At 46.7% G+C, this 27,366-nt stretch overlaps 5 protein-coding genes across 6 annotated transcripts; 3 read left to right on the top strand and 2 right to left on the bottom strand.

Moving 5' to 3' along the window:
- The first annotated feature begins 302 nt into the window (after window positions 1-302).
- Window positions 303-19,062, top strand: LOC118504811. 2 transcript variants are annotated; one of them, XM_036039815.1, is made up of 8 exons: window positions 303-389; window positions 7,067-7,800; window positions 12,077-12,747; window positions 14,648-15,256; window positions 16,171-16,307; window positions 17,744-18,027; window positions 18,110-18,227; window positions 18,290-19,062. In XM_036039815.1, the coding sequence occupies exons 2-8, from the start codon at window positions 7,184-7,186 to the stop codon at window positions 18,464-18,466; spliced, it is 2,613 nt and encodes an 870-aa protein (XP_035895708.1). In that variant the 5' UTR covers window positions 303-389; window positions 7,067-7,183; the 3' UTR covers window positions 18,467-19,062. The 2 variants fall into 2 exon arrangements, with proteins under 2 accessions (XP_035895708.1, XP_035895707.1); XM_036039814.1 differs by having other exon boundaries at window positions 7,063-7,800.
- Window positions 19,063-19,169: 107 nt separating this feature from the next.
- On the bottom strand, window positions 19,170-21,442 carry LOC118504816 (adrenodoxin-like protein 2, mitochondrial). Its single transcript, XM_036039820.1, has 2 exons — window positions 20,949-21,442; window positions 19,170-20,220 (listed from the first exon to the last, which is right to left on the bottom strand). Exons 1-2 carry the CDS (start codon window positions 21,134-21,136, stop codon window positions 19,884-19,886), a joined length of 525 nt encoding a protein of 174 aa, XP_035895713.1. The 5' UTR covers window positions 21,137-21,442; the 3' UTR covers window positions 19,170-19,883.
- A 234-nt stretch (window positions 21,443-21,676) lies between these two features.
- LOC118504812 (nibrin) lies at window positions 21,677-24,411 on the top strand. Its single transcript, XM_036039816.1, has 3 exons — window positions 21,677-21,833; window positions 21,905-24,114; window positions 24,186-24,411. The coding sequence occupies exons 1-3, from the start codon at window positions 21,806-21,808 to the stop codon at window positions 24,261-24,263; spliced, it is 2,316 nt and encodes a 771-aa protein (XP_035895709.1). The 5' UTR covers window positions 21,677-21,805; the 3' UTR covers window positions 24,264-24,411.
- Window positions 24,376-25,810, bottom strand: LOC118504815. The gene is made up of 2 exons (XM_036039819.1): window positions 25,595-25,810; window positions 24,376-25,523 (listed from the first exon to the last, which is right to left on the bottom strand). The coding sequence occupies exons 1-2, from the start codon at window positions 25,671-25,673 to the stop codon at window positions 24,439-24,441; spliced, it is 1,164 nt and encodes a 387-aa protein (XP_035895712.1). The 5' UTR covers window positions 25,674-25,810; the 3' UTR covers window positions 24,376-24,438.
- An 82-nt stretch (window positions 25,811-25,892) lies between these two features.
- LOC118504814 (26S proteasome regulatory subunit 4) lies at window positions 25,893-27,357 on the top strand. Its single transcript, XM_036039818.1, has one exon. It carries the CDS (start codon window positions 25,992-25,994, stop codon window positions 27,306-27,308), a length of 1,317 nt encoding a protein of 438 aa, XP_035895711.1. The 5' UTR covers window positions 25,893-25,991; the 3' UTR covers window positions 27,309-27,357.
- The last annotated feature ends 9 nt before the right edge of the window (window positions 27,358-27,366 follow it).

Here is a 27,366-nt window from a genome sequence, read left to right as displayed (position 1 = left end):
TTTGAGGGGTGAGTGGGGGTGTTTGGCGAAGGGAGGTAGCTATTGATAACGAGCTACTAAAAGAGCACGTGATTCGGTTCGTTCGTGTCTTTGTTTATCCTCACATCCGAAGTCCGAGTACGGGAGAGTAGTGAGAGCAGGCTGGGTGAGCCGTGAGACGTCCTTCCGTTCATACTGAGCCGAGCGTTTCTCACTAAGTGAATGGAGTGCTTTTCTCACTTCGCTCCCAAACGACGGGATGCTTCTCTCAGTCAAGGCTATCTTATAAAGAGCTATCGGGGAAGCTGTACGAACCTCAGTACTTAAGAACGCGTCGTGCGGATCGTTTGTGAAGCCGCGTGTACTTAACTCCGTTCGATGTGCATTTAAAACGGTGCTTGACGTGACGCGTAAGCTTAAAGTTAAAACATACAAAGAAAATGTGGCGTGAGCGCAGACTAAAGAAACAGTTGCAAAGCTGGGGTTAAAACTTCCCGATATGAAGTGCAACCGTGATTGGGAGTGTGAAGAGTGAGCGCCAAAGCGTAGCTTACTGGCAGCAAAACCCCAACAGTTTTGCCCACAGTGCGTTGGCATGGAGGTGGATTTAAGGATTGTATTTCAATTCACCAGCTATGCGACAGTGCCTTTGAGATATTGCTGTTTGCTTCTCCTCCTGTCGGCAGTGTTAAAATATTACGCCTGTCAGGTGGCCTGAACGAACAAATCGAACCGTAACCATTCTATGTGGACGGATGGCGGACGGCGTGTAGTACCAGTCAATCAGTGTTGTAATGCCGTGTGTGTGTGTATGCTGTCGTTTGAAATTTGACAATTATGTTTTGGTTTCGTGTTCCGGTCGTGTGGCCGATGTGTCTCAAGCTGCCGGAAACTACACCGCCTCCCGGCGAAAGGCAATTTTCGGGCGAAGGATTTATACGCTCAGGAGCACCCGCTGAGTTGATTCGCCGAATCGGGTTTTGATGCGAATGTCAAACATCTCTCGCCGTCCGACACCTTAAGAGTAATTGGAAAACTTGTGTGTTTCCTGCACCAGTGCACACACATATAAACATCCGTGTGCGAGATTATTTCTGGAATATGGTGTTTCTCTTTAGCTTTCATCCGTAATCCAACGTAATGGTGGGATACGTTGTACACGCCTGAGGTACGCGTGTGTCTGTTTGCATAAGGATCTAAGGGCAAGGAAATTCGAAACATTTGGACACGCGTGTAGCGTGTGTGTATTTGTGCCATCATTATGACGAAAAAGTGCTTTGATGTTCACCATAAACCTTGTTATTTGATTAGTAACGAGGGAGTGATGAAAATCCCCGTGCGGCCTATTTGATCCCCAAATGTTATCGGGGATGATATCGGATGGAACGTTTTATTGGATTCAAAGATTTTAAATATTATACCGGATTGTCTTTTTAGAACCGATTCGAATTAAATTTAAAGAGCTAACCTATTCCGCCCAATACCTCGGTTGCTCGGCTCCATCGGATGGCTGCCTGATATTAGAAAACTTCAACAGCTTGTTAGCTTAACGAAGGGCGATGTCAAACGGAAATGAAGCCTTTTCGCTGAACATGTATACCGATTACCTAGACAAGGAGCAGAAAGGACCGCGCGGTAAAAAAGAAACTAGGACAAAAGACCCATTCAAAGTCTTGCTGCTTCTGAGAGAAAGCGGCATACAACAAAGCCCGAGAAGGCTCGCGCTTCCGTTCCGTTCCTTTTGCGAAGGGGGTTTGCTCCTTTGCACCTTAAATCTCCGCCAGCGTCCGTCGTCGGTCAACAAATGCTGGCTTAATTATTGTTTATGCTACCCGTGTCATTCACGGTCGCAGCCACCATCAATTGGGCTGCGCGACGATCAGCGAGCGATGAAGATGTTGCCGGTTCCTTGTCACCCGTTTGAACCGCCTAGCCCTTTTTGTGTGTTTCACCGTTTTTTCCCGAGGCAAAAGAAGTCCCGTGCGGCTTCGATTCCATTTTGGTTCAATTAGGATTTTTTGTTGGCCGTGTTTTGTTTCGGTTTTGTTGTCTTACGGGGCCCTTTTTTCCTTCCATTTCCTATCCATTTATTCGTTCTTCCATTCGGCGGAACGGATTACGCCGGGCATGCTCAGGAATGGTGGAAGGTAAAACCGTACAGCACGGTGTCGCCACCCCGGGATTGCCTCATTTGCAATGGAAATTCCATGCCTTCAGGAGAAGCAGAATCAACTGGGCGCCGACGACACCACAGCAAAGTGGCAGGAACACCCGCAGGAACGATTCGCTCCTTCTTGCATTCGCCGTGCTTGAGAACGTTCCCGACCGGCGCCTGGCGATGCGCCAACTGTGCGTTTGCTGAGTGGAAAGTGGATATTTTCCCGGGTGACCGGAAAGCGTCCAGGGGAAGCAAAGTCAAGCCGTTGGGCCACACCGATAGCGGTGATAAGAACCGAGCTGTCCAACTGGCGTCGAACACGAGCTTTATGAACCGACACGGCGTCAATTGATGGCTGTGAAGTGTACGAAATGTAAATTGAATTTGCTCTTCATTAAGTGTTTGAAGGAAACTTTCTATTCAAATAGACCCCGTTTACCCTCTCGGAAATCGGAACGGAGTTCCCACCGCTTCCTCCCACCAATGGGCCCCGAACCATCTTTCTCGAGAGAGCATTGTTAGCAAAATCATTGAATCCTAGTTTCGGTATCAGCGGATGAAAGCACCCCACCCGATGGACGTGAAGCGTTGTTGAAACTTTTCGTTCCGTAACTCCGAAAATAAATCTCTTTCTCACCCGATCCAGTCCGAAATTTGTAAGATCAACACAGTGGAATCGAATTAGTCAACAGGGGCATGAAAGCATCCCATCGCAACGATTAGTACTGTGTACCCCCCTCCCCCCCCCCCCCCCCCCGTGTCTGGTTAGCACGATGTTTTGTGGATTTACGGTTCGCATCCGCAAACGATGACGGGGATGGAATAAATTGTTACGCATGAACTACGCAAACCTTTTCGTTTTGGCACGGGCGCGCTGGCAATGATGATGAATATTCTGCCGAAAACGCAGTCGGGTGAATTTTTCTTTCAACACGCTCTTATCATATCATTCTGGTCCACGCCGCATTTGGCACATTCGGGTGAACGGGAAATTAGGCGTGTGGCTTTTGCGAAACGGAATCCAACCTTTTTTCGGAAAGATATTTCACGTGAAATCATACATTACCCCGTAGATTATGCCCAAACAATGTACCATTAAACGATGCTTTGGAGATTGAATTGCCATGGCAACGCATTGGAGCTTTTAAATTAACACCAACCGAAGCTTGCAGTCGTTCGTTTATGGAAGCGTTTCTTTCTTCCTGAAAGCTAGTTTTTTATTCCTGTGGTCCGGTATGCCGAAAAGTGTCCGGACCAGAGTTTAACCGGGTCGGGACATGATGTCAAAACTTTGAACACCACGATATATCAAATACGAATAGGGTAGGTCACAGCAGTGCACAAAAGCGTGACAGAAGGAACAGAGAGGTTAAAACTTTACGGAAAGAAACCGCACTCACTCTTTTACCTTTCTTGTCGGCTTTTTTTTTTCTTTTCGGTTGCTTCATCCTTATGGAATATTTGTTTTACTATTTTTTTTTTATTGGAGATAGTTTTTCCTTGTTCCGTTGAATTGTTCCCGACAAAGTTGTACGTTAAATTGCCTTGTAGATCAACTGTCTAAACGGTCTTGTTGGGACATTTTTATATTTGAATTTAATTCTTGAATTCAAACATAAAAATATAATAAAAGTTTACAAATGAATAAGATAAAGAAATTCCTTACTATTAATACAAAATTAACATCCTCTCTCGAATAACAAACGACTGTTATGTTTAAGCGTTAACAAAACTTTACCTCATCAAAGTTAAATGTAAAAAAAAATCCTCCCCGCTCCTATGCTAATAACTGTCAAATCTAATAAAGTGAGGCACCATTTTCAAAACGACCACACCGGAGATAAGTGCGCAATGAATGTAAAACACACACTAATCTTTGCTCCACCGCAGTACAATCTTGGCCACGATTATGCAGCAGAAGCTTGGCCATAATATGTTGTGTTCTGCCCGAGTTGTCAGCAATTCTATTTACTAATGCTTAAGGCTGTGGGGCAGGCTACAGGGCCAGGATGCCGTCTGCTCGGCCGTCCCAGATCCCTGCATACCACGATAGCGACGCGTCATTCATACATGCGAATGATAACGACAATTTTCTGGTGAGGCACACACATGAAATTTGCCGCCGGAATACTTAAGACTTATCATCCACAGTTTTCCTTTTTTCATGTCGGCTTTAATGATTCACTGTTTCATGCCGGTTGCTTCAAACATTAATATAAAAAAGAACGCGCATAAAAAGTTAAAAGGACGATGAATTCTCGTTTATAAGCCAGCCACTCGTTTGCGGTACCGCTCGTGAGTGTATTTATCATTGCTCATGTTTCATATGCTTCTGCGGCGAGTCAACCTCGTCCATTCGGCGTGTTTTGCGGCGTGGATTTGTTTTGCACCGTGATTGCAAGTGCAAACGGAGGGTACCTGGTAGGAGCTTGCTAACGGAACGGAAAGGACACCGTTAATTAATTTTGCATCACACGGACACGGTGCCGTGGTGTTGATGACGGTGATGATGAGAAGCGCATTCGACTTAAAAGTGCATATGCCGATGAAAAGCTTTCCCTTTTTTCTAGTGTGTCTTTTTAGTTGTGTTTGTAACAACTAGACAAATGATACATTCACAACTAAACATTGACTTTGTATTGTTTTGGAACGAGGTTAGGTTGAATGTTTAATGAGAAAACTAGTTGACAGGAAACGTCGTGGTGAGGTTTATTCATATGAAGACATACACTGGAGAAAGAAAAAATGAAACATTTAAAGCAAGTCAACGCCTTTAAATTCACGATGGAATCGTTCCAATATTGCAGCATCAGATATTGAATTGAAATTAATAATTTTATCAGCATTTAAATTTTAGTTCACAAAACAAAAAGCTCATATGTTCCATCCTTTTTCTTCTCCTTCATTCCATTTACACTCTGCTAGTTTTCCTTTTTTTCCGGCCACTTTATTTTCAATCTTGTCCTTGTCCATTTTTTTTCTCCGCCTTTCTCCCCATGCCCCCCGGGAAGCATATCGATGTACTCCAATTCCTAAAGCACCCGGACCTCGGGATCATGAGAGATAATTTATGGCTCGCATGTGTGTCACCCGGCGCGTGAACATCGTGAACACCAACCCCGTATGCGTTGGCCGTGTTTTCGAACGGGTTGCGGCACTATATCTCCCGTACCGTGTCCGGAGATTGTGTAGCTGCCTTTTCGCCCCTTTTTTTTGCTTTATTTTAGTCGTTTAGTTTGTTGCTGCATCATAAGCGAGAGAGACAGAGAGACAAAGCACCAACATACCAGCATTCCAGTTCCGCGGTCTGGGGATTGCGTATCGAATGCGGCCAGACCGGCGTATGTTCTTGCAGCTTTTAAGGCTGAATTTTTGCCGCATCCCAATATTCTTACTACCGACCACCAACAACCATATCCGGCGGGTAACTTCTTGGTACGGTACGCTATGCAATATTTATGTCCAAAACATGGCTCCGAGGCGGGCAGCCGTTGTAAGGTGTACGGTGTGTGGAAAAATAGCCTGCCGCATACGGCATCTTGTCTCGATGGGCCTCGAACGCGTTTAGTGTTCCGCGCTCTTCCCCCCCCCCCCCCTCGGGGACTCCCATCCCAGTGCTTGGTATGCGATTGGTTCCGGGGGAACGGGAAGGCCCGGGGTCGCATTGAGTGCATAAAATATTCATACGGAAAATCTTTCGATAAGGGACGCTTTCATCGTTTCATTTATCGGGGGCCATTATTTACAGCGGCCAGCACTAACTGGACCCTCGTGATTTGAGGTGATTGTATCGGGGCAACGGTGACAACGGTGGTTCAATGAAATATGGGTAGTTTTGTTGCATGGAGTTGCACTAGATGGTACATGCTGCACAAAAGGTTCTTGTAATAATCTCGAATGAAGCTATCACAGTGTCAGCTACTTGGGGCTACAGTGAGAATCCTTTTTTTATTTTGGGACGCCGTAAATTATAATCTGCTCTGTTGTCTCGCTAGAAAATATAGCTTCTTTTAGGCCCTTGTGCTGATGAAGAGTAATGTTGCTACCTTGCTCGGTGTTTCTTTGTCTTTAACCTCAAAGCCTCAACAGAAGGCAAGACTATGGTAGGACTAATGGAGTAAAAGTGTCCGTATCATTCCTGTTTTGCCACTGTAATCTTTACATTCATTATTTATCACAAAATTTTTACCCAAAAATTAAATCAAATAATATGAAGTTGTTTCTTCAAACCAAGGCTAAAGTATCCCTCCACCTAATAAAACAGAAATATTTATTCAAATGGTTGTACCATTTACCCAAATTCTATTGCTAAATCGGTCATAAAAAAAACATCCCCAAAAAAGCCCTTCGCTAAAGCAATCCAACATTCAAAAGCCTTCTCTGGGAAAGATTTTCATCAGCGTCATATCGTCATAAACTTTTGGCTCCAACCTGGGCACCGAAATGAAAACTCTTTCTTGCTCAAGACAGAACGAAAGGACACGGACACAAGCGCACACACACACACACGCACACTGTAAAGGCTGCAGAATGCGGAACACTTTCGGATGCCAAATGCTCTCACCGTTATGCAGAGTGTCAAGAAGAAGCTAAGATGGGATGGCGGGATGGTGTAGCGGAGTGATGGAGGAGTGACATCGTAAAAGCTTGAAGCAATCGTTCAAAAAAGTAACAACAACAGAGCGAGAAAGAGAAAGAGATGGAGAAAAAAGAAGCAAAAACAGAACTCAAGTTCAACCGGTGAGCCGGTCGGTGTGCCAGATGTAAAACGAAGCACACGCAGAGCCTTCGCGTCTGATTCCGGTTATGAAGTTAACGATGCCAGAATGGAACGGCGACGGGCTGGCAGCAAAGGTGTACACGGATAAGTGAAATTTATTGCAATTTACGTTTGTTTTTTTTTTCTTGTTCGCCTTCCTTTGAAGGTAGCAACTTGCTTCTTGCATGAAGCATAGAACGCCGTGAAGCAAGGAACTGCACCGTGCGGTAACAAGTGCGACACGACGATGGTGTGACTAAGTGGAAAGTGAAAGAACTAAGGTGCAAATGGATTGGCGATTGTACGCTGCGTTCTGCCGCCCGAGAAGCATTATGATGTTAATCGGCGAAAGTGGCTCAAACCGACGACGGTGGCGAACGAAAGGGAAGTCGTCAGACGGTTTGTGGCCCAATGGTAACCGCGGCTGGTTGTTTACGGCGATCCTGCTAGTGACTTGCCTTACCCATCCGATCGTCTGCAGTAGGGGGCGTGAGTTGCACTTGCAGGACTACACTATCCTATCGCGAACGGTGGGCAGTCCTTTCGAGGTGGAACCCGATTCGTCCACCACAAACGTTCCGAACTCACCAACCGACGACACAGCCACCGGCCGGTTGAAACTGTCCGAACTGGTGACGCAAAGTGATGTGATATTCAAAGCATTTGCTGGCCACGGGAACGATCTGCGGGAGGCGGCACTCAACTTCTCGTGGCTGGCAACACCGGCCGCGCACCGTCAGCAGCATCATCATCAGCCGCGCTGGAAACCGCAACCGGGCGCGAATCACGACGACGGTGACGGAGATTTTATCGTACGACTCGAGCCCGGCATCGTCTACAAAGGAAGTGAACTTTTCAAACAGTTGCAGCTGAACAGCTGGAAGCACTATTTCATCCTCTGGAGGTAGGTAGCGTGAACCGAGGCGGGACGAGGCGAGGATAAGATGTAAGAGACAGTTTGAGTTACATCCAGACGCTGGTGCCACTAGAACTAGCGACAAAAAATAGAACACAGCTTCTGTGTTCCATCGCGGCGTAGAGTTTTCCTCGAAGCTTCCTCTTTCTTTTGCTCTCTCTCTCTCTCTCTCTTAACAGGATTAAGTGAATGTAACGAATCAGAGAATATGGGAATGGGAATCAAAGGGAGCGAACCGGTAGAAGCCATTTGCTGTGCCAATCGGAACCGTTTGTAATGGAACTAGTTTTGCTTGATTGGCCACTGCCTCATGTTGTTGATTGAAGCGAGAAATTTATTGCTTTCTTTCATATTGCTAATGATGTCACCTGCTGAACGGGGAGAAATTGTGTTCGATTGCATTTTTTAAGGGTTATCGTCAGCCATAATAGCGTTGGAGCATGATAATGAGCATTGAACAGTGTTTATCTTTTAATCTTATTTTAGGGACGAACAAGTCTTTTTTGTCTTCAACCTTACCTTATAAAAACACCAATCACTAGCAGCAATAACACCCAAATGAGGTAAAAACTGAATTCTTTGCTTGCACAGGGACACAAACAAGCGGTGGGTGAGTGGTGATGCAATTTCATTATCATAAGCATTGACGCAGCATTCTCCCAGCTACATCCCCCGCAGTCCAACGGGCAAACCCATATCGTGTCGCAATTTCGCCCCCTTTTACCTTCGTTATGTCGTTTGTGGCTTTCGCCTCGGACAAACCGCACAGTCTGGCTCGGTTTCGGGTTTTGTGTTCCACGATGCTCCAACTTGCGCGAAGATCGGCAAGAGAAATAATTTCATTGAAAGCAATTTCACGCTTTGCTTCGGCGTGATACTGCTACAGCTGCACAGCAACCGGGAGCTAAAAGTGGGTAAAAGTGGGTAAAGCATAAAATAAAGAATCACCTTTTCGAACGGCAATGCATTAGGGCAATGCGATGGGTAAAGAGGAAATTCTTACAGTAAAATATCTGTACCAGTTTCTGTTCTCGAAATGCAGCCCCACAACCCAGCAGCAAACCGTACTGGGAACTTGTGTTATGTTTTTTTATGGTGAGGTTATTTGCCATCATGAATTTTCCATTTTCCATTACGCTTCACACGGTGTGAAATCACAACAGGCGCCAGCACTAGCAAGTGGTTGCAATGATTTTATGTCCGCTCTAATTTCTTTTGCACCTCTGCAACGCACAGCAGCCGGGATGGGATGGGATGGCATGAGTTGAATTGCCTCCAGATGCAAACGGATCACAAAAGGTTGGATCTAGCGCGAGCTTGCGTCAGCCACAAAGACGCCTGACAATGCAACGCGGCGATGATGTAAAATAAATATACAATTAAATTTAAATAAGCTGAGCAAACCAAAACTGCTGCTCTGTTTTGTTGTGCACGGTGGCAATCCAGAAAAGGCAGAACTCACAGTCAACCAATTTTATTATACCTTTTGAAAAACCTTTTTTAACCTCCTGACCGGATTGATAATGTTCTCTTTTGAGGTATGTTTATAATGCTTTCCATACCTTTCTGTGAATTGGGCCCTGTTCGATTTTGAACGTTCAAAATGGCTTCAATTCAATGATGGACTTCGGTTTTCCCCGTGCGAATTGTAGTCTATTTATGCCGGCTTTCCCCGAAGAAAACGACGCTCGCACAGCAAATGGGACGTGCTAATAATGATGAAAAGATTTTACGTAATTATTTTCATGAATGAGCGTTTTCGGAGAACCTGGTGCGCACCATTAGCACCCCAGTTCGTTGGAAAAGCGCACCAGTAAAGGATTTCAATACACTGAATACCACTTTTTAATGGCCGCACCCCACATTTACACACTATTGCATTGTTTTTTTTTACAATACTTTTGCTCATAATTTTTCCTGATTTTTCTGATAATAAAAATGCATTTTCTAGAAAAAATTAACGCAACAATTAAAAAAAATAGTAAACATTTTATAGTAAAACGTTCTCAATTTTTCAAAATATTTCTTTCTTAAATTATTATCACTAGTTTATAATATGTTTCATTATATGTCATAACCATAAAACACAATCTTAAGCACAACCTCCTTCAAAACACCATAGTGGCCATCCATTAATGTCCACCTAAACGGCGAAACCGATGTCCAGCCGCTCCTAGTGCTTGGTGCACTAGAACAATAAATCACCGACACAATTGATATTCAATTAATTCCCGAAACATTTAACTAGATTTTCGGCTAGATAAATTTCAAACCAAACGTACCGTGGAATCGAATGCCTCTGCTGCTGCATCTACTCCTTCTCTAACTCTTTCCCTCTCGCTCTCACCTCCCTCTCTCTCTCTCTCTCTCTCTCTCTCTCTCTCTGTTTCAATTCCTTCTCTATTCATTTACTACTGCTGTCTGCCCACACTATGCTGCGGAGGCGTACAAACATTACCAGTCCAGTTGTGCCAACCGTCATTGTGCCGTGTTTGCCTGACCGTATGGCCATGTGGTGCATAGTTTAGATCTGGCCCGTACCACTCTCGCAAAGCCAGGATAAGTTGGTTCCGGTCCGATGAGTTTCAATTGCGTTTGCTCATCCAACCGCCAGGTTTCAGCAGGGAACGCTACTCGCCCATCCAACCGGTGCGGTACGGTACGCAGCGAGTCGGAACCGCGTCTGCCAGTAGGGTGGCGTTACAAGCGGACCCAGAACGCGAACGCACAGAGCGCGCCACCATGAAAGAATAGGACGATAATTGAATTTTCCCTACGGTTAACAACCATCCGGTGCCACGTGTCTAACGTCAAATGTGTGTGTGTGTGTGTGTGTGTGTGTGTTGAGACAGGGAGAGATTTTGCTGCTTTTTTGCCAGAGCTTAAATGAACAGGCGGTGTAGACGTAAAAAATGAGCGTTCTAATTATTCTGTGACATTGTAAATTGCTGTAAACTTACGGGACATGATTACAACCGGAAGTACATGTGTCTTTTAAGATGATTACTTTATCGGGGTGAGCAGGCCAGAAGACATTACAGCATGCTGCGGTGCAAGACATTATGAAGTACTGGGCGTCTCCATTAAGGCGCCTCCATTAGGGGAGGTTAACATAATTTTCTATCTTTTATTGAAACGAAGCAGAACATTAATTATAAAATTAGAGTGATAAGACAAAATGAAATGAATTTGAATAGAAAACAAATTAAATCACACGAACAATTACTGTAGGCATGCTATTTAAATGTTAAACAACCTTAATGCAGCGACCATTAATCAACTACCCACACACTCCCGCGTCAGCAGACAACCAATCGAACAAACCACAAGTCGATTGATTCGTTTAGAAAACCATACGCCACTCTACGGGGACATGAAAATGAAGCACAGCAAATCCAGCACCACTCAGCGTCCCAGGCTCCGGCACTGAAAAGGATGCGAAACAGGATTAAAACGAATACGGAACCGACCGACTGCTGCGCCCCAAAAAGTGCAGCCTCAATGTAGCCTGATTTTTGCCTCGCTTTGCAAAACGCAAACGATGCAATCGATGTGTGCTGGTCGGGTGGTTGCATTCGCGCCGAGAAACGATTGCTCCAATCAACCCACTCGTGCGGCAACTTTGTGGATTCTCGTTAGGTTGGAATCCGTGTGTCAGCTTTGTGGATAGCGGGAAATTGATTTCAATTTCAAATCACTTTTGTATACACTTTCTCGGTAAAATGAAACACTATCTGTGGAGCAGTGGATGGTGATTTTCTGCATGAGGTTGAGTCAGGGCAAATTAAAAGCTTCCCAGTGAGACTTACTGTACCTGCTTTGCACTCTTCAATTATTTCTTGCAAACTATTCCTGATAGAGCTATTTTTCCATAAATGAAAAGTCAATAATCCGCCCCACTAGCTTAAGCTGCCGTAAACGATCTCCTCACGGAACGCAAATTATAAGCCGTAGAAACTCACCCCGCTTAAAGCGAGGCACGCGATACCTCGCAAGACCGGAGCGAACGGAGATAATCCTCCAGCAACGTGGAAAAGTTTACGAGATTAAGAAAATTGTTCAAATAGTAGCCTTGCTCCTCAAACGAGTTAATCGAACCGGGTTCGATTCGATCCGATCTACCGCTGTTTACGCTTGCCGCTTAATCGAAAACAGCTTGCGTCTGCAGCAAGAATCTCGCCGGTACCGAGCACCGTCTTAATGAAATTTCTTCCGCAACTCCTACTATTTATTTTACCTCGTTTTTTTTTGCTCTCCTCCACAGCAATGGCAGCGTACAGTACACGCATCGTGATGTGCCGAGTTCAATGCCAACCGCATCGACCGATGACACCGCTCGGGCAGACGAAACGACACCCGATGCATCTTCATCCGGTGATTTCCATCGACGCAATGCACCATCCGGCTCGAAGCCTTCCAACTGTAAAGAAGGGCAACTCTGTCAACGTTTGGTAGAAAGTACGCAGTCAGCTGTTACAGAACTCAATCTCGATGACTCATCGCTCGAGCAGGAGCTGCAACCAACGAAAGCAACAATCATCACCGATGACGGTTCAATCGATGCTGCCGCTGTACGCAACCTTCACACTGACCGCAGCGCTCCGACGGCATCCTCCAACGTTCACCACAGCCGAAAATCCTTGGCCGACGGAGAACGTGTCAATTTGCAGCGTGGCGCTAGCAGCAACAAGAGCTCGCAACAAGAGGAAGAACAGACCGTGCCTAACGCGATGGAAAAGGATCTCGACAGCGAGGGTCAGATTAGCCGCACGCTCAGCAAGATACTGCCTGTTACAATGATCGTATTCGGACGGCTAGCCGTGGGTGGTGGTGGTGGTGGTGGGGCGACTCCCGATAGGCTGCTGCGAGTCGACCCGTACGTGGGACTGTTGCGGTGGGACGAGCAGCTCGAGGATGCCCTGTGGCAAGCGCTTGGTGAGAGCAAAATTATTCCCTTTTACTTCAATTAAACCCAGCCTAAGCCAACGTACACGTGCATGCAAGCGCTCCAGTGGGGAGGCCGGAGGGGGAGCCATGGGAAAATTTTCCCCATTGTGTTAGAATGTGGCAGGAGTGCCACTCCGGTCGGACGTCGGAGTGTTGAATATGGTACTCGTGCCGTACGATTCGAAAGCACCGAGTGAAATAGGGTGTAAATGACGCATGAACGTTGATAATCGAAACCGTTCATGGACCGTTCTGGGTGTTGCGTCCGTGGGTCCGCAGGCGTTGGGCTCCCGCACCCGTTCTTGAGCACATAATGATTTTAAGCTCCGATTGCTAAATACACGACCCGACCGGCATTGGATCATGTGTGAGAGGTGAAATTACTCGTGAAATTGTGTAAAGTCGAGTAAATTCTGGCTTTTGCACCGGAAGGGTGGGTTGTATGATTCTATCTGTGGGTCGGAAACAAAAGCCCGAGAGGCTGGGCTTAAAGACAGCCACTCTTATTCCCGCTTAAGAGGAAACTAAGATTAAACAGTTTCTCTCTACGCGTATTAAAGTGAAGAGGCTTCAATCCAAACTTTAAACTTTTGCTGGTAAACGTTTGACTGCTTGATATGGCTGGTTCGAGTTTTACAGTATTTTTACCCTGCTTTAGTAAGGAAAAAAATGCTATGGCAGGTGTCAGGGCTCCAGAACCGTGAACTGATGACGAAATCATTCACAATCACCCAGAAAAAATTGGATGACGGCGTGGAAATTTGGATTGGAAATTGAAAGGCTTGAAATTGAAGAAGAAAAATTGGAAAGGCTTGAAAATGATATTGTGACTGCTACCCAATACTCCCGAAATACAGGTAAAACTGTCTGTCAGGCATGATCTAGAGACTACCTACGACATTCCACAAATAATGCTTGTCGGATCTTTGCAAGGCACATTTTGCCAAGAGAATGATTTAAAGAACTTCATCTGGTTCTACTGCATATCCTCAGAGGGAGAATGATCGATGGTTTTTATTTTTATCAAAGCTAAATTGGAGGATCTTCTGCATCAATTTAATTCGAAAGCGCAGTCTTGAGAGAAAGAGTTGAAATACATGCTTTAAGTCCTTCGTAACACCAACACGTTGGATAATCAAACTTCCTATTGTAATATTTTTTATGAATTTACATGACAATTAAAAATAGTTTAAAATAAATTATAGCTACATACATACTTTTAAAATTCTTTAATACGTTTTTACAATTAAAACTCCATTAAGTATAAGCAACTTTAGGCGTAAGATATTTGCATACAACACGCGTACGACTGTACGAACGAATACTTCTATGGAGAATTCCCCCCTAAGACTTGTCTCTTTCATTTGGCCACAACACTGAGCCATTCATCGGACTCGGGTCTTTGTGAGCACTTCAACCAAAGACAGTTGCGGTGATGCTAAATCAGAAAACTAAACAATCACCGCCATGGAACACTGACTGGCTTCACTTACTTAACATTCATCACACGGTTTTAAAGCAGGTTTTTCCTCTCTCTCTCTCTCTCTCTTCTTCTTTCATTACGTGTAGTCTCCCACCCCTGAGCGCTTTCCCCAGCCCATGACAAGCACTGCCATTGTTGATACGGGGAAACAAGGGGATGCAAATGTAAAACGGTAGCAGATTCTTTCTAATTTACTTCGGTTGGCCTCGACAACCTCGTGCGCGCCAGTTTGGAGCACCTTTTGTCGTAGCGTTTGTTTGCGAAGTGCTTTGTAACTTGTTTTTCGGTTTCGCCCTGCAACGGCTCTAAATACACCCGCTCCCTTTTTGATCCCTTTTTTGTACCCAACTGTGTATGTGTGTGTGTTTGATTTCTTCTTCTTTTTTCTGCCCATACCCGTTATAGGCTGGAGCGAATGGAGTGACTACACTGGCTGCAGTGTGACGTGTGGCGGTGGCGTACAACAACGGTTTCGACATTGTTTACAGTCTGTGCCGTCGGATCGTGTAGTGGCGCGTACCCGTCCCAAAAGCAACCCCATCCTGCAAACACCAACGGTAGCTTCCACGCGACAAGGGCGCAATATTTTGAACGGTGAAATTGAAATCCCCACCACCGCAACCACCTTCGTACGTACGCAGCCAGTTACGTGGGATGAGCTACCAGGCGTCTCCATTGCACCGTCGCTCGGTGACGATGATGATGTTGGGCGAAGCAAATCGAAAAGAAAACTCATATCAAAACAAATGGCGAACGGTGGAGGGCGATGGCAAATGAAGTTCCCGGGAAAGGTTAATGAAAGAAGCGCAATGAAACCTTCGGGGGAAGCAGAGTCCCAGCGGACACCCACGGTGCCACCAGGAGATGGAGCCGAACCACGGTGGGTTATGGAGGAACCTGCTGAGACAACGCATCATAATCGACCCGCTGATGAGGCTGCCGATGAAGGCACGTGGCGTGTCTGCGAGGGACACAATATCGAGCAGCGGAACTGCAACATGTTCGAGTGCACCGGTAAGCCCTGAATGTGCGCTTCAGTTGCATTGCTGGCTTTCAATCCTTCTTTGCTTTCCGCTCGCACAGGTGGAAAGGGTAAGAAGAGAGACAACCATCATTCTAATAAAAACCACATCCGCAGACATTCGTTTGCTTTTTTTTTTTTTGCTGCCCCACAAAACGAACGCATGGCGCATAAATTTGATGGCAACCATAAAACCGTTCACTCGTCTTCGTTCCGAGACGATGGTGGCTTGTTTTTCATCCTCACCTTCGATGGTGTTGTTGTGGCCTTTGTTTGTCTTACTCTTTGATTTATCACCTTACTCATGTTCATGTGGCCATCTTCATGCATAGCTAGAGGAAAATCTTTTCGAAAAACCTCAAACCAAACCGTCCCGGTCAGGCCACAACTGAAATGTGCCATTTCTTTGAGCAATATTTTTCCGTCCCGTCGTACATTTTTCTTCCGAAAGTGTGTGTGTGTGTGCGTGTTTGTGTCCAATTGTGAAGTGTTTGGGGCGAGCTTTACGACAGACATAAGCTTCATCGGTCGGTCTCTGTGTGCCGGCCGGTGGTGAGTGTCGACCCGGGGAAAAAAAATAACATTATGGATCTGCAGATGACGGTTTGGAAAGTCCGCAACCACAACGTGTTGTTCCGGGATTACGCTTCTTCCCATTAAACGAAGCTATAAATGGGGGGGGGCACACGGTATGGCGCCAGCAAGGCAGTAGCAGCAGCAGTAGGAAGAAAAGTGCTTAAGTGGTTTCAAGTGCCGCCACGTCTGGGAAGGTGCAAATCCGTACTCAGTGGTTTTGCATTGTGTGAATATTTAAACATTTCTAAGCCACTGCTAGAGTTAGAGTTTTTTTGCATAAATATAAAGGATTTTAATGTTAGTTTTTCTTATTTCGTTCGATAATATAAAGGCACAATCAATTTGCTGGCTGCACTAGCACCGACCAACCACTGGAGGACCTGGGACAACAGCATCGACGATCGGATCAACTATCAGATCAATCAGCTGGATCAAAATTTCACCCTCATGATGAGTTTGCGGCTGAGGGTAAGTTCCGGCAGGTTGGAGTATTTTTTTTCACCTCTCCCTTTTTTATCTGTTATCTTCTCTATTTCTCTTACTTCGGTTATAATTTTATTTGTCTTCAGTGTTTTTTCTCTCTCTCTCTCTTTGTTATTAATATAATTATATAATTACCTTTTTCCAAAATCCACAAGCCCTTTCGATAACCTATCAATAGCTAAAGTAATTGCCAGAACGATAGGAACGAACCTCAATGAAGAGTAAATGAAATGCGAATAAGATTTGAATTCCGTGAAGGAACATCTTTTAATTGCTATTGCTGTGTTCACTTACTGCGAGGACTTACTTGCCAGAACACAGTTGCTCAAACCGCACACAAACTATCGGCGGTAAGCTTGGAAGATCACTTATCAGAACTCTTCGTATAGTAAGCCCGTCTGTAAGTAACGAAACTTGTTCCTAAACACCTCCTTTGCCCAACTTTGCCCATACGAGAAATCTGTGTGTGTACGTGTATGTATTAATTTTTGATTAGTTTTACATTTCAATTACCACTTGCTACTTCAGGGCAAGAAGACTTTTGAACAGTTTGAAATTTATTCCCTGCCATGTGTGTGGAGTTGTGACCAAACTACTCGCCCATCGTTGTCTCACAAGCAAGCAAATTCTATCGAGCAGTAAATCTGTCGTGCCTTTTTATTACCTCGTGGTTCGAGTTTTTTGTTCTGGGCTCATAAAACACTCGCCTGTTTTAAGGGCAGCCGGAAAATCGATAACGTGTACATGGAAAAGCAATCCCACCAGTCGGATATGATACGACACAATCACAGAAGTGGAAAGTTTTCACTTTGACCAGCACGATAAAACCACCATTAAATTGATCGCTAACTGCTGGTCATATTCGTACCTAGCATACTGGGGGTTCCAGGGTCATGGTACGATGATGGTGGAAGAAAACACTCACACACACAGACATTCAGACTGTTTACCCCGATGGCCGATTGCGCCGGCATTTTGGCAAACTTTGGATGTTTAATAGAAGGGTTTGCTGCTGCGTTGGACACGGACTCATTTTGGCGAGCAGCCGGAGTGAATGTTGTGGACATCAATAAACATAATGATGGGAAAATCTGTGTTCTCTCTAGCGAGCAGTTTACTTTTTTCCGGAAGGTTCACATCAACAGTACATTAATGGGGTTTTATTGGATGAAAAACTTTACTTTTAAATTTTATTGGGGATAACACATTTGAAAAATCGAGCTTCATTTTATTTTATTTTACCGGTCTATACTCCATCCAACTCAATGTTCCAACCACCATTTTCCTGACTGTCCCGCGGACAAACTTTCCATTCAATAGTTTTATTTGTCTTCATTTATCTTGCACGAACGAACCAAACTTTGCACCCCGGATGGGATCAATCGAACCCGTATTGATACTGTCACACCACCACCACACAGCCGGCCCCCCAGTATGGTGGTCACCCCGAGCAGCATGCAGCGGACGATGACAGCCGACGGTCGGATCCTTCGCTCACGGCCCACCCAACCGCCACCAGTGGTCACATTTTTTCCATCCGCTCGAAGCTAACGACCGGCTCGAGCTTGTCGATAAATTTCGAAACCGATGGCCACGGTGGGATGCGGGTGCTGCAGGAAAAGTACGGCCTCTCGGAGATGCTACCGGTGCGATCGAGCAAACTCACACTCCGCGACGACGGTGATTGGCATACGCTAGCGCTAAGGTAAGACAAATCGGTCCCGTTCCGGGCTCAAGGGTGTTTATGGATGATTTACTAATCGGTTATTTACGATCGCTCGCCACAGCGCCCGGTACGGTGGCTTCGTCACGGTGTACATCGACTGCCAGTGGAGCAATTCGTTCGTGCTGACGAAGGGTTCGATCGAGCTGCCCCAGTACCCGATCGTGGAGGTTGGCCGGAATGTAAGTAATGGGTTGAGAGATTTTAAGTCCCAAAAAAAAATTACTTACCGCGCCACTTGCAGGTTGAACTGCGCCAGCTGATGGTGGTACCTGGCGAAAAGTCGGCCCAACTTCAATGCAACCCACAGCCGGTCCCGATACACGATACGGAAAACCGACGGGTGACGAATTACTTCGAGCATCGCAACCTGCCTACCGGATTGAATCGGATCGGCCAGCCGGGAGGAAATGGGATTTAAAGCGCGCAGACAAGTGGCACTGCAATGGTGCAATGGCCAACCCAAACACACCAAACGTCCAAATGCTCCTGTGTAAAGTAAACACACAGTACGGGAGCCTCATCGATTCATCACCACCGCCCCTCCACGGTTGCCGTTGGGGTTGTTTACACTCGGGACAAGCGAAACCATCGCCACGTCACGTGGTAAGATTGTTTCGATTCGATTGATGTATTTTCACCCTATCGCAATAGCTGAAAGCTTACGAGGCGGCCTCTTTTGCCAGCAAAGATACAAAAAAGAAGGGTATAATGAGAAGGGGATTGTAAGAGGGGGGAAGGGCAGGAAAAAAACCAACCACAAAACGGGAACGGAATACAATAAATAAAGGTTAATCAAGATCGATTGTACAAAATGTGCTAGAATGCTGGAGCGCGCGCTTGTGTTATGCTTGGGAGACTTAGCAAAGGTATGTATTACTACTCTTTGTCATGTCGCTTGTTAAGATTTTTATACTATTCAGTGAAGATCGAGCAGCTAATCTCTTTCAAAAGGCATCAATGTATACCAAATACGTACATCTCGACGGAATAATCAGCACAAGGTGCAACACCATCCCAACTGGAAAAAAGGGCAGAAGGTTATATCCTGGTGAATTAGGTTAGAATTGGAAGCCTGAAAAATTTGGTAAAACGACAATATTTGCAACCATTTAGACGAATGCTTTAATTTTTTTAAATAAATTTTATTTTGATTTTTTTTCCCATGATAAGAAGCGGATCCACTGAATGGCTAGTTTAAAACTTCCATTTCCAACAACAGTTTTTTTAACATCCTATTTACAGCGATTTGTTCTTGCGATTTATTCATAAAAATCTGCCCAACCGAATGTGTGGCAGCAAACCTTCTAGCATTCACGATTCGAAAGACGATTCGTTAACATGCTCTGTGTGCATATTGTACCAGCCGTATGGTGTTTTCGTTTAGCTCCACCTCTGAACTGACTCTTCCGATCGAATAAACATTAAACGAATACTGCATCTTAAAAACAGCACCCTGCAGCTGTGCGGTACGCGGAGCGGGAACAGAATGTTTAAATGAATAAAACATGCTCGTTGCGTGCCTGGATCAAGAACCTGGGTCTCGATTAAATCAGTGCATGTTAAGCTTTCCGTCTAAGACGATATGGGTCAGAAAGGGTTGGTAAATAATCGCTGGACACATATTTACAACTGGAAGGAACACGTAAAGTACGCAAACAAAACAATAAAGCTATCGATATGCAAAGACTTAGAAGAGACTTGAACTAGCATAAACTGAAAAGCCGACCGAAGGCGTGCCGTAAGCTGTATGTGTGTGCATGTGTGTGTGTCCTGAGTGCGTTTTGTTCATTTGCCGGAAGATGCTAGGAATGCGCAATGATGAACTTCTACGGTCCTTAGCTACGGGCATCGTTGATCGTAGCCGGTACGCGCACTTCAAGCCCCTTTAGGTCCTTCGAGAGCGTGATTTGGCAACCGAGCCGGGACGTGTCGGTTAGCTCGTACGCCAGATCCAGCATATCTAGCTCCTCGTCGCTTGGCTTCTCCGGTAACCGGTCGTAGTCCGGTTTCGAGAAGATCAGATGGCACGTGGAGCAAGTCAACGTGCCTTCGCACGCACCGAAACCTTCAAAGTCGATGTTGTTGTTCACGATGACATCCAGCAGCGAATCGCCCACCTTGCCCTTTGCCTTCACGCGTTCTCCATTGGCTCGCACGAACGTTACTTCCACCCTGAAAGTAAAAGGGAGGATAGAATTTGAAATAACAGTTGCAAAAGTGGAATGCAACAAATAATGGAATGGAAAGCAATAAAGTATGTATATTGGGAACTAAGTGGATGTACGCCCAAACGCTTGTAAATTGAGGCAGATAGTCTTTTAAGGATGCAATTTAAGAATACGTCATACATAGATACTTCCGCAGTATCAGAAAGACCGAGAGATAGTGTAACAGAGCAAACAAAGCCCTTTAGATAACAATTTAGCAGCATCATTGTCTCCGTCTACCCAACCGTACGTATCGTTCATATGCACATTCGATATTTCTTGCAACTTTCCACGTGATATCATCGAATGCATTGCTAAAAATAAACAAATTTTGCTCGATTAGATTGGCTCGACTGCAACAAATTGACCATATTGACTAAATTGATAAGGTTTTGGCTACGGAGCCACCAGCAAACACGTACTCGTGGTGGCTCGTAAAACGCACGCATTCCTCACAAACTTCAGCCAAACTTTCACTTTTGCAGGCCCCAAAGAAAGGCCCTACGGTTGTCTTGTTTAAAGACACGGCTTAGGAAGAGGCATTGATCGTGGTCCGTGGTTCCGTCTCATGCATGGTGCCGCTGATTACCCCTTCCAAGGGCGAATCGAAACGCACCTACACATTCTCAAGCATATGATTGGCTTAACATGAATCTAATCAGCAAACAACACGCAACACGCACACAAACTTACTCTTCACTTTGCAACTTTGGCTGCGAGGTGGACAACGATCTTGCGCTGCTAATCCCGTGCGTGTGAGCCGTCCGTCTGGCGCTGGTGAACGCGGAAATGTTGGCCGAGGAAATGGTGAAGCTACTTCCAACTTCCCTCCGGACGAGCCGTTGGCAGAGGAACCGTGATGTAACCGCCAGTCGGAGCATGATGCTGTTTCACCGTCGACGTTCGAATCGGGTATGACTTGAAGGGAGGTGGGTTCGTTCCGCGATTTGTTGTCGCGATCGGTCACTGATAGCCCGGACACGTAACACGAGCTGGCGAGTAAATTCTGAGCGCTTACGCGTTACACCTTCACCAGGAATTGGACGAAAACTGTATGCTTTTAAAGCAGCATAATCAGCTGGCCGGAAATTACTGAAAATGTACGCACAATTCGCCCTCGCTATCCAGCTCGTTGCTCTTCAAGCCACCTCATGAAAACACCTGTTTGACATTCGACAATTGCTCAATACGTGATGCAGGGTTCGTGGCATCGCGGAAATTGCATGTTTTCTACATTTTAAACGTTGTGTTGTTGGGAATATCTTTTGTTTTTTAAACTTATATTTGTAATAAAAATGAAATCCACTAAGCACGAATAGAATGTTGTGGCAGAAAGGCATTATTTTCCCGGACGAATTTCTTTTTTCACATATGACTACAACCCCTGCACGTCTACTGTCACAAATGTCAAACTTATGGCGCACAACAACAATAATATTGCAACAGTTTTCAACAGCTTTTGGTTTGTTTGCTTTAAGTTCGGTCTGCTTCGGGGAATCGATATTTCAAACACTAAATTATACAGTTCCAGTAGTGAAAACCACGCCAACATGTGGTACATAACCAATAATAAAACACGTAAGTACATGTGTTCTATAGCCTGACGATTCCGGATCAAAAACCAACGAAGGATTTGTTTCCTTTTCCAGAACACGTATACTATCTGGTATCACAATCCATCGGCCACACGGTAGGCCGTACAGGCACGGATCTCGTAATAACCGGCGATGATTCGATCAGTCGCAACCATGCCATGCTGCAGCCGCACAAGAATGTGCTCCATCTCACCGATACAGGATCCCGCTACGGATCGTACGTTAACGACGGCATAGCGAAAACTGTCCCCATTTCCAAAGATCAGCCCACAGTGCTGAAAGCCGGTGATATGGTACGCTTCGGTCGATGTGGAAGTGTCTGGACGGTGGGAAAAGCAGATTTCCGCTGCCTCACCTCAACACTGGTGATGGACGAAGCGTTAAAGGTGGTTCTACAGAAAGTTGGCGCCGAACTAGTGCCCAACTACACCGCCGGCCTAACACACCTGATAATGCCCACGATTACCGTCACTACGAAATTCCTGCAGTGTCTGATCGGGCAGGTACCGATCGTGAAGCCAGATTTTTTCCACTCCATCGACAGGGACTGTATCGGCCAGGGTAAAGCACTTCCATCGGCCAAAGCGTTCGTACCGATGTGCACGGAATCGTACATCAGAAACGAACAGCAGCTCTTTCATCCCAATCCATCGCGAGCCGATCTTTTCAAGGGGAAAGAATTCATCTTTCTCAACACCGTCCAGTACGGTCAGTTTGAAAGCATCGTCAAGCTGGCCGGTGGTGTGTGTCTTTGTGCACAACGTGAAAAAATTGCCAAAGGCCGCTTTCTAAAGCCGAATGTGATTACCATTAAGCTCAAGTCGAGCGGCTCTTCGCAGTCGCAGTCGCAATCGCTCGACACCCTGTCCCAGTACATAGCTTCGCGCGGTCGTCGGATGGTGCCGGATCTGGAGATTGGACTGGCGCTCATGTTCTGCTCGACCGAAAAGTACTGCAATCCGGAGTACAATTTTGCGTTCAACGTCGAGGAATGTTTTGCCTCTTCTGCCGAGGGTGGTGAGATGTTGGCCAAAAACACGGAACAACAGACCGAAGGCACGGATGCGAAGGGTATAAACGTGGCGGAAATGCATACCATTCCGGAAACGGAACCCCATACCGAACCCAAGCATGGAGCAACTGTAGTAAACAAACCGACCCCAGGAAGCAGCAGAGCGAAAGGTGTTTCCGCTCGTTCTATTTCGTCATTTTTTGTCCCAAAAGCTGTTGTGGCAGCTCCGGTACCGAGCGTACCCGCAGAGCGACGAAAATCGAAGAGAATGCAGGAAGCGGTGAAGGAAAAGGAGCAAACAGACGAAGACTTCGAAGACTGTAGCCTGCCAAAGCGTTCGCGCAAGAATGAGACTCCACAGGAAAGTGTAAGCTACTCGCCACCAGTGGATTCTAAGCCGACAGAATCCGAACGTGAAGCGAGTGAGGTGATTGTGCCGGAAACGCAACCGCAACCGGACTCCGGTCTCTCGCAAGCTTTGCAAGCCCGTGGTTTCCTAGCCGTAAACCGAGATTCAATAGAACCGGGAGGTGGTAAAGAGGCTGCCAAAACTCGACGTGCCGCCAACCTGCACCACAAGCTGGATGATGAGGATATGTTTAACTTTGATGAGATTGCTCCACGCAAGAAACCACGGCTGGAAAGGGCAAATGAAAGTCCTGCTGCCAATGCAACGGGTGCAACGCAAGCGCGTCGTACCAACGGTCCGACCACTACCGCCGAGCAAGAAGATTTGTTCTGTTTCGATGAAATCCCAACCACGCAGCAGCGGCGTACCGCAAATCAACGGCACGCAAAGCAAACTGTCTCACCGGATGCGCTCAACAACAATGTTTCGAAAACGCCTGCATCGGGCGCTTCGACATTGTCCCGCGCAGCCGGGGTACAAAACCGAAGCAGCAGCAGCAGCAACGATTCGACGGTGCACAGCTATCGCGAGTTTATTAAGCCAGTGCAACCATCCTCGATCGGATGGCTGTCGTCGACCATGTGCGGCTTAAAGGTAGCCGATGACGACGAGGCAAACTCATTCAGCGAGATGCACATCAAATCCGAACCGCTGGACGAAACCGATGATCCGTACGGTGCGGCTCAGAAGGACTGCAAGCAGTGGATCAAAAGCATGGAGAATGCGTTCCCGGTGCGGGAAATAAGCATGAAGCTAGTGGCGCACCGGCCAGTCGATGTGAGCGGCCAGGAGGTTCCGTGCGTAGCGTCCGATGGTGGAAAGAATTTTAAAGCGTTCGTGAAGGTAAGCTACACGATATCCGTTTCAAAAGGCGAACGGTAATTTACGGTACGGTTCGTTTTTATGTCTTGCAGAAACGCAACTACCCTACGCAGCAGCTCGTCCTTTCGACCAAGTCGGTTTGTGTGCGGGACGAAAATCAGTGTGCCTGAAGGGGGAGAGGGGCACTACTGCACAGGCACCATTCCCTAGCTCTACATTACACTGTTTCATCCACTCTTCACATAGACACGTTAAAGTTATGGAAGTAAAGAATAACAAAAGTTACGAACAGCCCCAACCTCCTGAGAAGTACTTGAAGGGTGCATTTTTATTTAAACGATCGATTCATTTAACCCCATGAAGCAAGTGCTGAAACGCATCCTTGAACATCTGTACAAACTGCGAAGACGATAGCTCGTTATAGCTCCTCATCAATTGCACACTAAAGCTTTCAAACTCCCGCTCCGAAATACCTTTTGTGATCGCCTCCTGCGGACGCTCCTTACGTTTTGCACGTTCCTGCGCAATGAACTGTTGCACGTGAAACTTTGATTTGATGTAATTGAACTGCCGGTTGAAATTTGGAAAGGCAAGCTTGCCTGTCCTCGATACCTGCACTCCGGTATCCGAACGTAAGCTTTGCAACAGCATCGCCTTGGGCACGGAACTGGACGATGGTTTTGGCTTTTCCTCTTTGCTATTCGTCTTAGCCTCATCTTCCATGCGCGTTAGCTCGTTTTCCATCTCATCTTTGGAGTGATGGTCGAGAAGGTTAAAAATGTTCGAATTCACGCCCAGCTCAAGCATATCCTTTCCCTGGCATATGTACAGAATCTCGCGCTCATACTCCTCCCCCAGCCAGCCCGCTAGATCGGCCGGAAGTTCGTACCCATCCGGCAGCCACTGCTGCTGGTCGGCGTTGGGCAGGATATTCAGCACCGGGTGCAGCCTATTGTAAAACTCTACCGTGCGTCGGCAGATTGCGCGGGCAAACAGCCACAGCTCGCCCATCAGCCCGAGAAACATGGCAAACGAATGGTACAGGAACACTATCGCTATTTGCTTCAAATGGTAGCGTGCGGCTTCCTTGGTAAGATAAACGACACGCAACAGCAACTTGGCCAGTCCCTGCATTCGAACGAGCAGATACTCCAAGTTGGAACGCACCGGCAGATTCACCTGCCGATCGATGAAGTTCGACTCCGGGAAGAAGCTGTGCAAATCCATGATAACGTGCACCAGGTTCATGCGCTTCATCCGTACCAGTGCTTGATTTATACGGCGCATGATTTGAAACCCGTGCATGTTGCGTTTCCTATTCCTGTAAGATCTGCAAAAGCTCGACAGATACGCTGTTGCCGTCTGAAATTTGCCCAACGTCGTGTAATACTCTAGCATTTCAGCGCACGTTTTAGTAGCATCGCGAATTTCTAGAACGGAAAAAGCATAGCTTAAGTTGTAACCCCCCTTTGCGGAGCGCTGCAGCCGGAAAAGTGCTGACCTTCCTCGATGTGTTTCGATTTGCACAAAGCGTTCATAGGTGGGGGTGCTTTTAAGTCTCGTTGATTCCATAAAGCCATTTTGATTGGAAAATTAGTTTCTCTTGGTGTACGCTACGTATCCAATAGATCTACCGACTCGCGCACGCACAAAACAAACGCCCGGTATGTTTTCGGGGTAAACAAAATGCCATGTGCAGCGAGCGGCGTATTTCACCTCCTTCTTGACATCTGGCGAGACATTTAACGAAAACAACGAAAGTAACGAACTTAACGAAACAGGCGTCTGACAGCTGTCAGCATTATTTTGTCTGGTCATCGCATTCATTGTTGTTGTTCGGGAAGCAGAGACAGTACAACGCAGCTTCTTGCAAATAATTTCCTTCATCCTTGCGAAAAATGGGACAAAACCAATCGGCGGGCAGTGGAGGCGATAAGAAGGACGATAAGGATAAGAAGAAAAAGTACGAACCACCGATCCCGACCCGGGTAGGCAAAAAGAAGCGCAAGGCGAAGGGACCCGATGCGGCCCTGAAACTGCCCCAGGTCACCCCACATACGCGCTGCCGACTGAAACTGCTGAAGCTGGAGCGCATCAAGGACTATCTGCTGATGGAGGAGGAGTTCATCCGCAACCAGGAAAGACTGAAACCGCAGGAGGAAAAGATCGAGGAGGAGCGGTCGAAGGTGGATGACCTGCGGGGGTCTCCGATGTCGGTCGGAACGCTGGAGGAGATCATCGACGACAATCACGCGATCGTGTCGACGTCGGTGGGCAGCGAACACTACGTCAGCATCCTGTCGTTCGTGGACAAGGACCAGCTGGAACCGGGGTGCTCGGTGCTGCTAAACCACAAGGTACACGCCGTGGTCGGAGTGCTCGGAGACGACACCGATCCGATGGTGACGGTGATGAAGCTCGAGAAGGCACCGCAGGAAACGTACGCCGACATCGGTGGGCTGGACACACAGATTCAGGAGATTAAGGAATCGGTCGAGCTGCCGCTCACACATCCGGAATACTACGAGGAAATGGGCATCAAACCTCCGAAGGGTGTGATTCTGTACGGACCGCCGGGAACGGGCAAAACGTTGCTAGCGAAGGCAGTAGCCAACCAGACGTCGGCCACCTTCCTGCGAGTGGTGGGGTCGGAGTTGATACAGAAATACCTTGGCGACGGTCCGAAGCTGGTGCGCGAGCTGTTCCGCGTCGCCGAGGAGCATGCACCGTCGATCGTGTTCATCGACGAAATCGACGCCGTAGGCACGAAACGTTACGATTCGAACTCCGGTGGAGAACGGGAGATTCAGCGTACTATGCTGGAACTGCTCAACCAGCTGGATGGGTTCGATTCCCGTGGCGATGTGAAAGTCATTATGGCGACGAATCGTATCGAAACGCTCGATCCTGCCCTCATCCGTCCGGGACGTATCGATCGAAAGATTGAGTTCCCGCTGCCGGACGAAAAGACGAAGCGACGCATCTTCAACATCCACACCGCGCGCATGACACTGGCCGAGGACGTGAATCTGTCGGAGTTGATTATGGCGAAGGACGATCTGTCGGGTGCGGACATCAAGGCTATCTGCACGGAGGCAGGTCTGATGGCACTGCGAGAGCGCCGCATGAAGGTGACCAACGAGGACTTTAAAAAGTCGAAGGAGAGCGTACTGTACCGCAAGAAGGAAGGCACGCCAGAGGGACTTTATATGTAAAAATTGGAATTACACACCTTAAATAAAACAACAATGTTTGCGAAATCTATTTCAAATG

The sequence above is a fragment of the Anopheles stephensi genome, chromosome 2 (assembly GCF_013141755.1).
Source record: "Anopheles stephensi strain Indian chromosome 2, UCI_ANSTEP_V1.0, whole genome shotgun sequence".
NCBI classification, from domain to species: Eukaryota; Metazoa; Arthropoda; class Insecta; order Diptera; family Culicidae; genus Anopheles; species Anopheles stephensi.
This window is presented reverse-complemented; position numbering and strand designations above follow the sequence as displayed.

Excerpts from the sequence above, each read along its gene's own strand:
- LOC118504814 (XM_036039818.1), top strand. The coding sequence starts at position 25,992 with ATGGGACAAAACCAATCGGCGGGCAGTGGAGGCGATAAGAAGGACGAT.
- LOC118504816 (XM_036039820.1), bottom strand. The coding sequence starts at position 21,136 with ATGCTCCGACTGGCGGTTACATCACGGTTCCTCTGCCAACGGCTCGTC. Across the intron at positions 20,221-20,948 it reads CCAAAGTTGCAAAGTGAAGA|GGTGGAAGTAACGTTCGTGC; the intron begins GTAAGTTTGTGT and ends TTTTACTTTCAG.
- LOC118504811 (XM_036039815.1), top strand. The coding sequence starts at position 7,184 with ATGGATTGGCGATTGTACGCTGCGTTCTGCCGCCCGAGAAGCATTATG. Across the intron at positions 7,801-12,076 it reads CACTATTTCATCCTCTGGAG|CAATGGCAGCGTACAGTACA; the intron begins GTAGGTAGCGTG and ends TCTCCTCCACAG. Across the intron at positions 12,748-14,647 it reads TGCCCTGTGGCAAGCGCTTG|GCTGGAGCGAATGGAGTGAC; the intron begins GTGAGAGCAAAA and ends TACCCGTTATAG.
- LOC118504815 (XM_036039819.1), bottom strand. The coding sequence starts at position 25,673 with ATGGCTTTATGGAATCAACGAGACTTAAAAGCACCCCCACCTATGAAC. Across the intron at positions 25,524-25,594 it reads ATCGAAACACATCGAGGAAG|AAATTCGCGATGCTACTAAA; the intron begins GTCAGCACTTTT and ends TTTCCGTTCTAG.
- LOC118504812 (XM_036039816.1), top strand. The coding sequence starts at position 21,806 with ATGTGGTACATAACCAATAATAAAACAC. Across the intron at positions 21,834-21,904 it reads CATAACCAATAATAAAACAC|AACACGTATACTATCTGGTA; the intron begins GTAAGTACATGT and ends TTCCTTTTCCAG. Across the intron at positions 24,115-24,185 it reads ATTTTAAAGCGTTCGTGAAG|AAACGCAACTACCCTACGCA; the intron begins GTAAGCTACACG and ends TATGTCTTGCAG.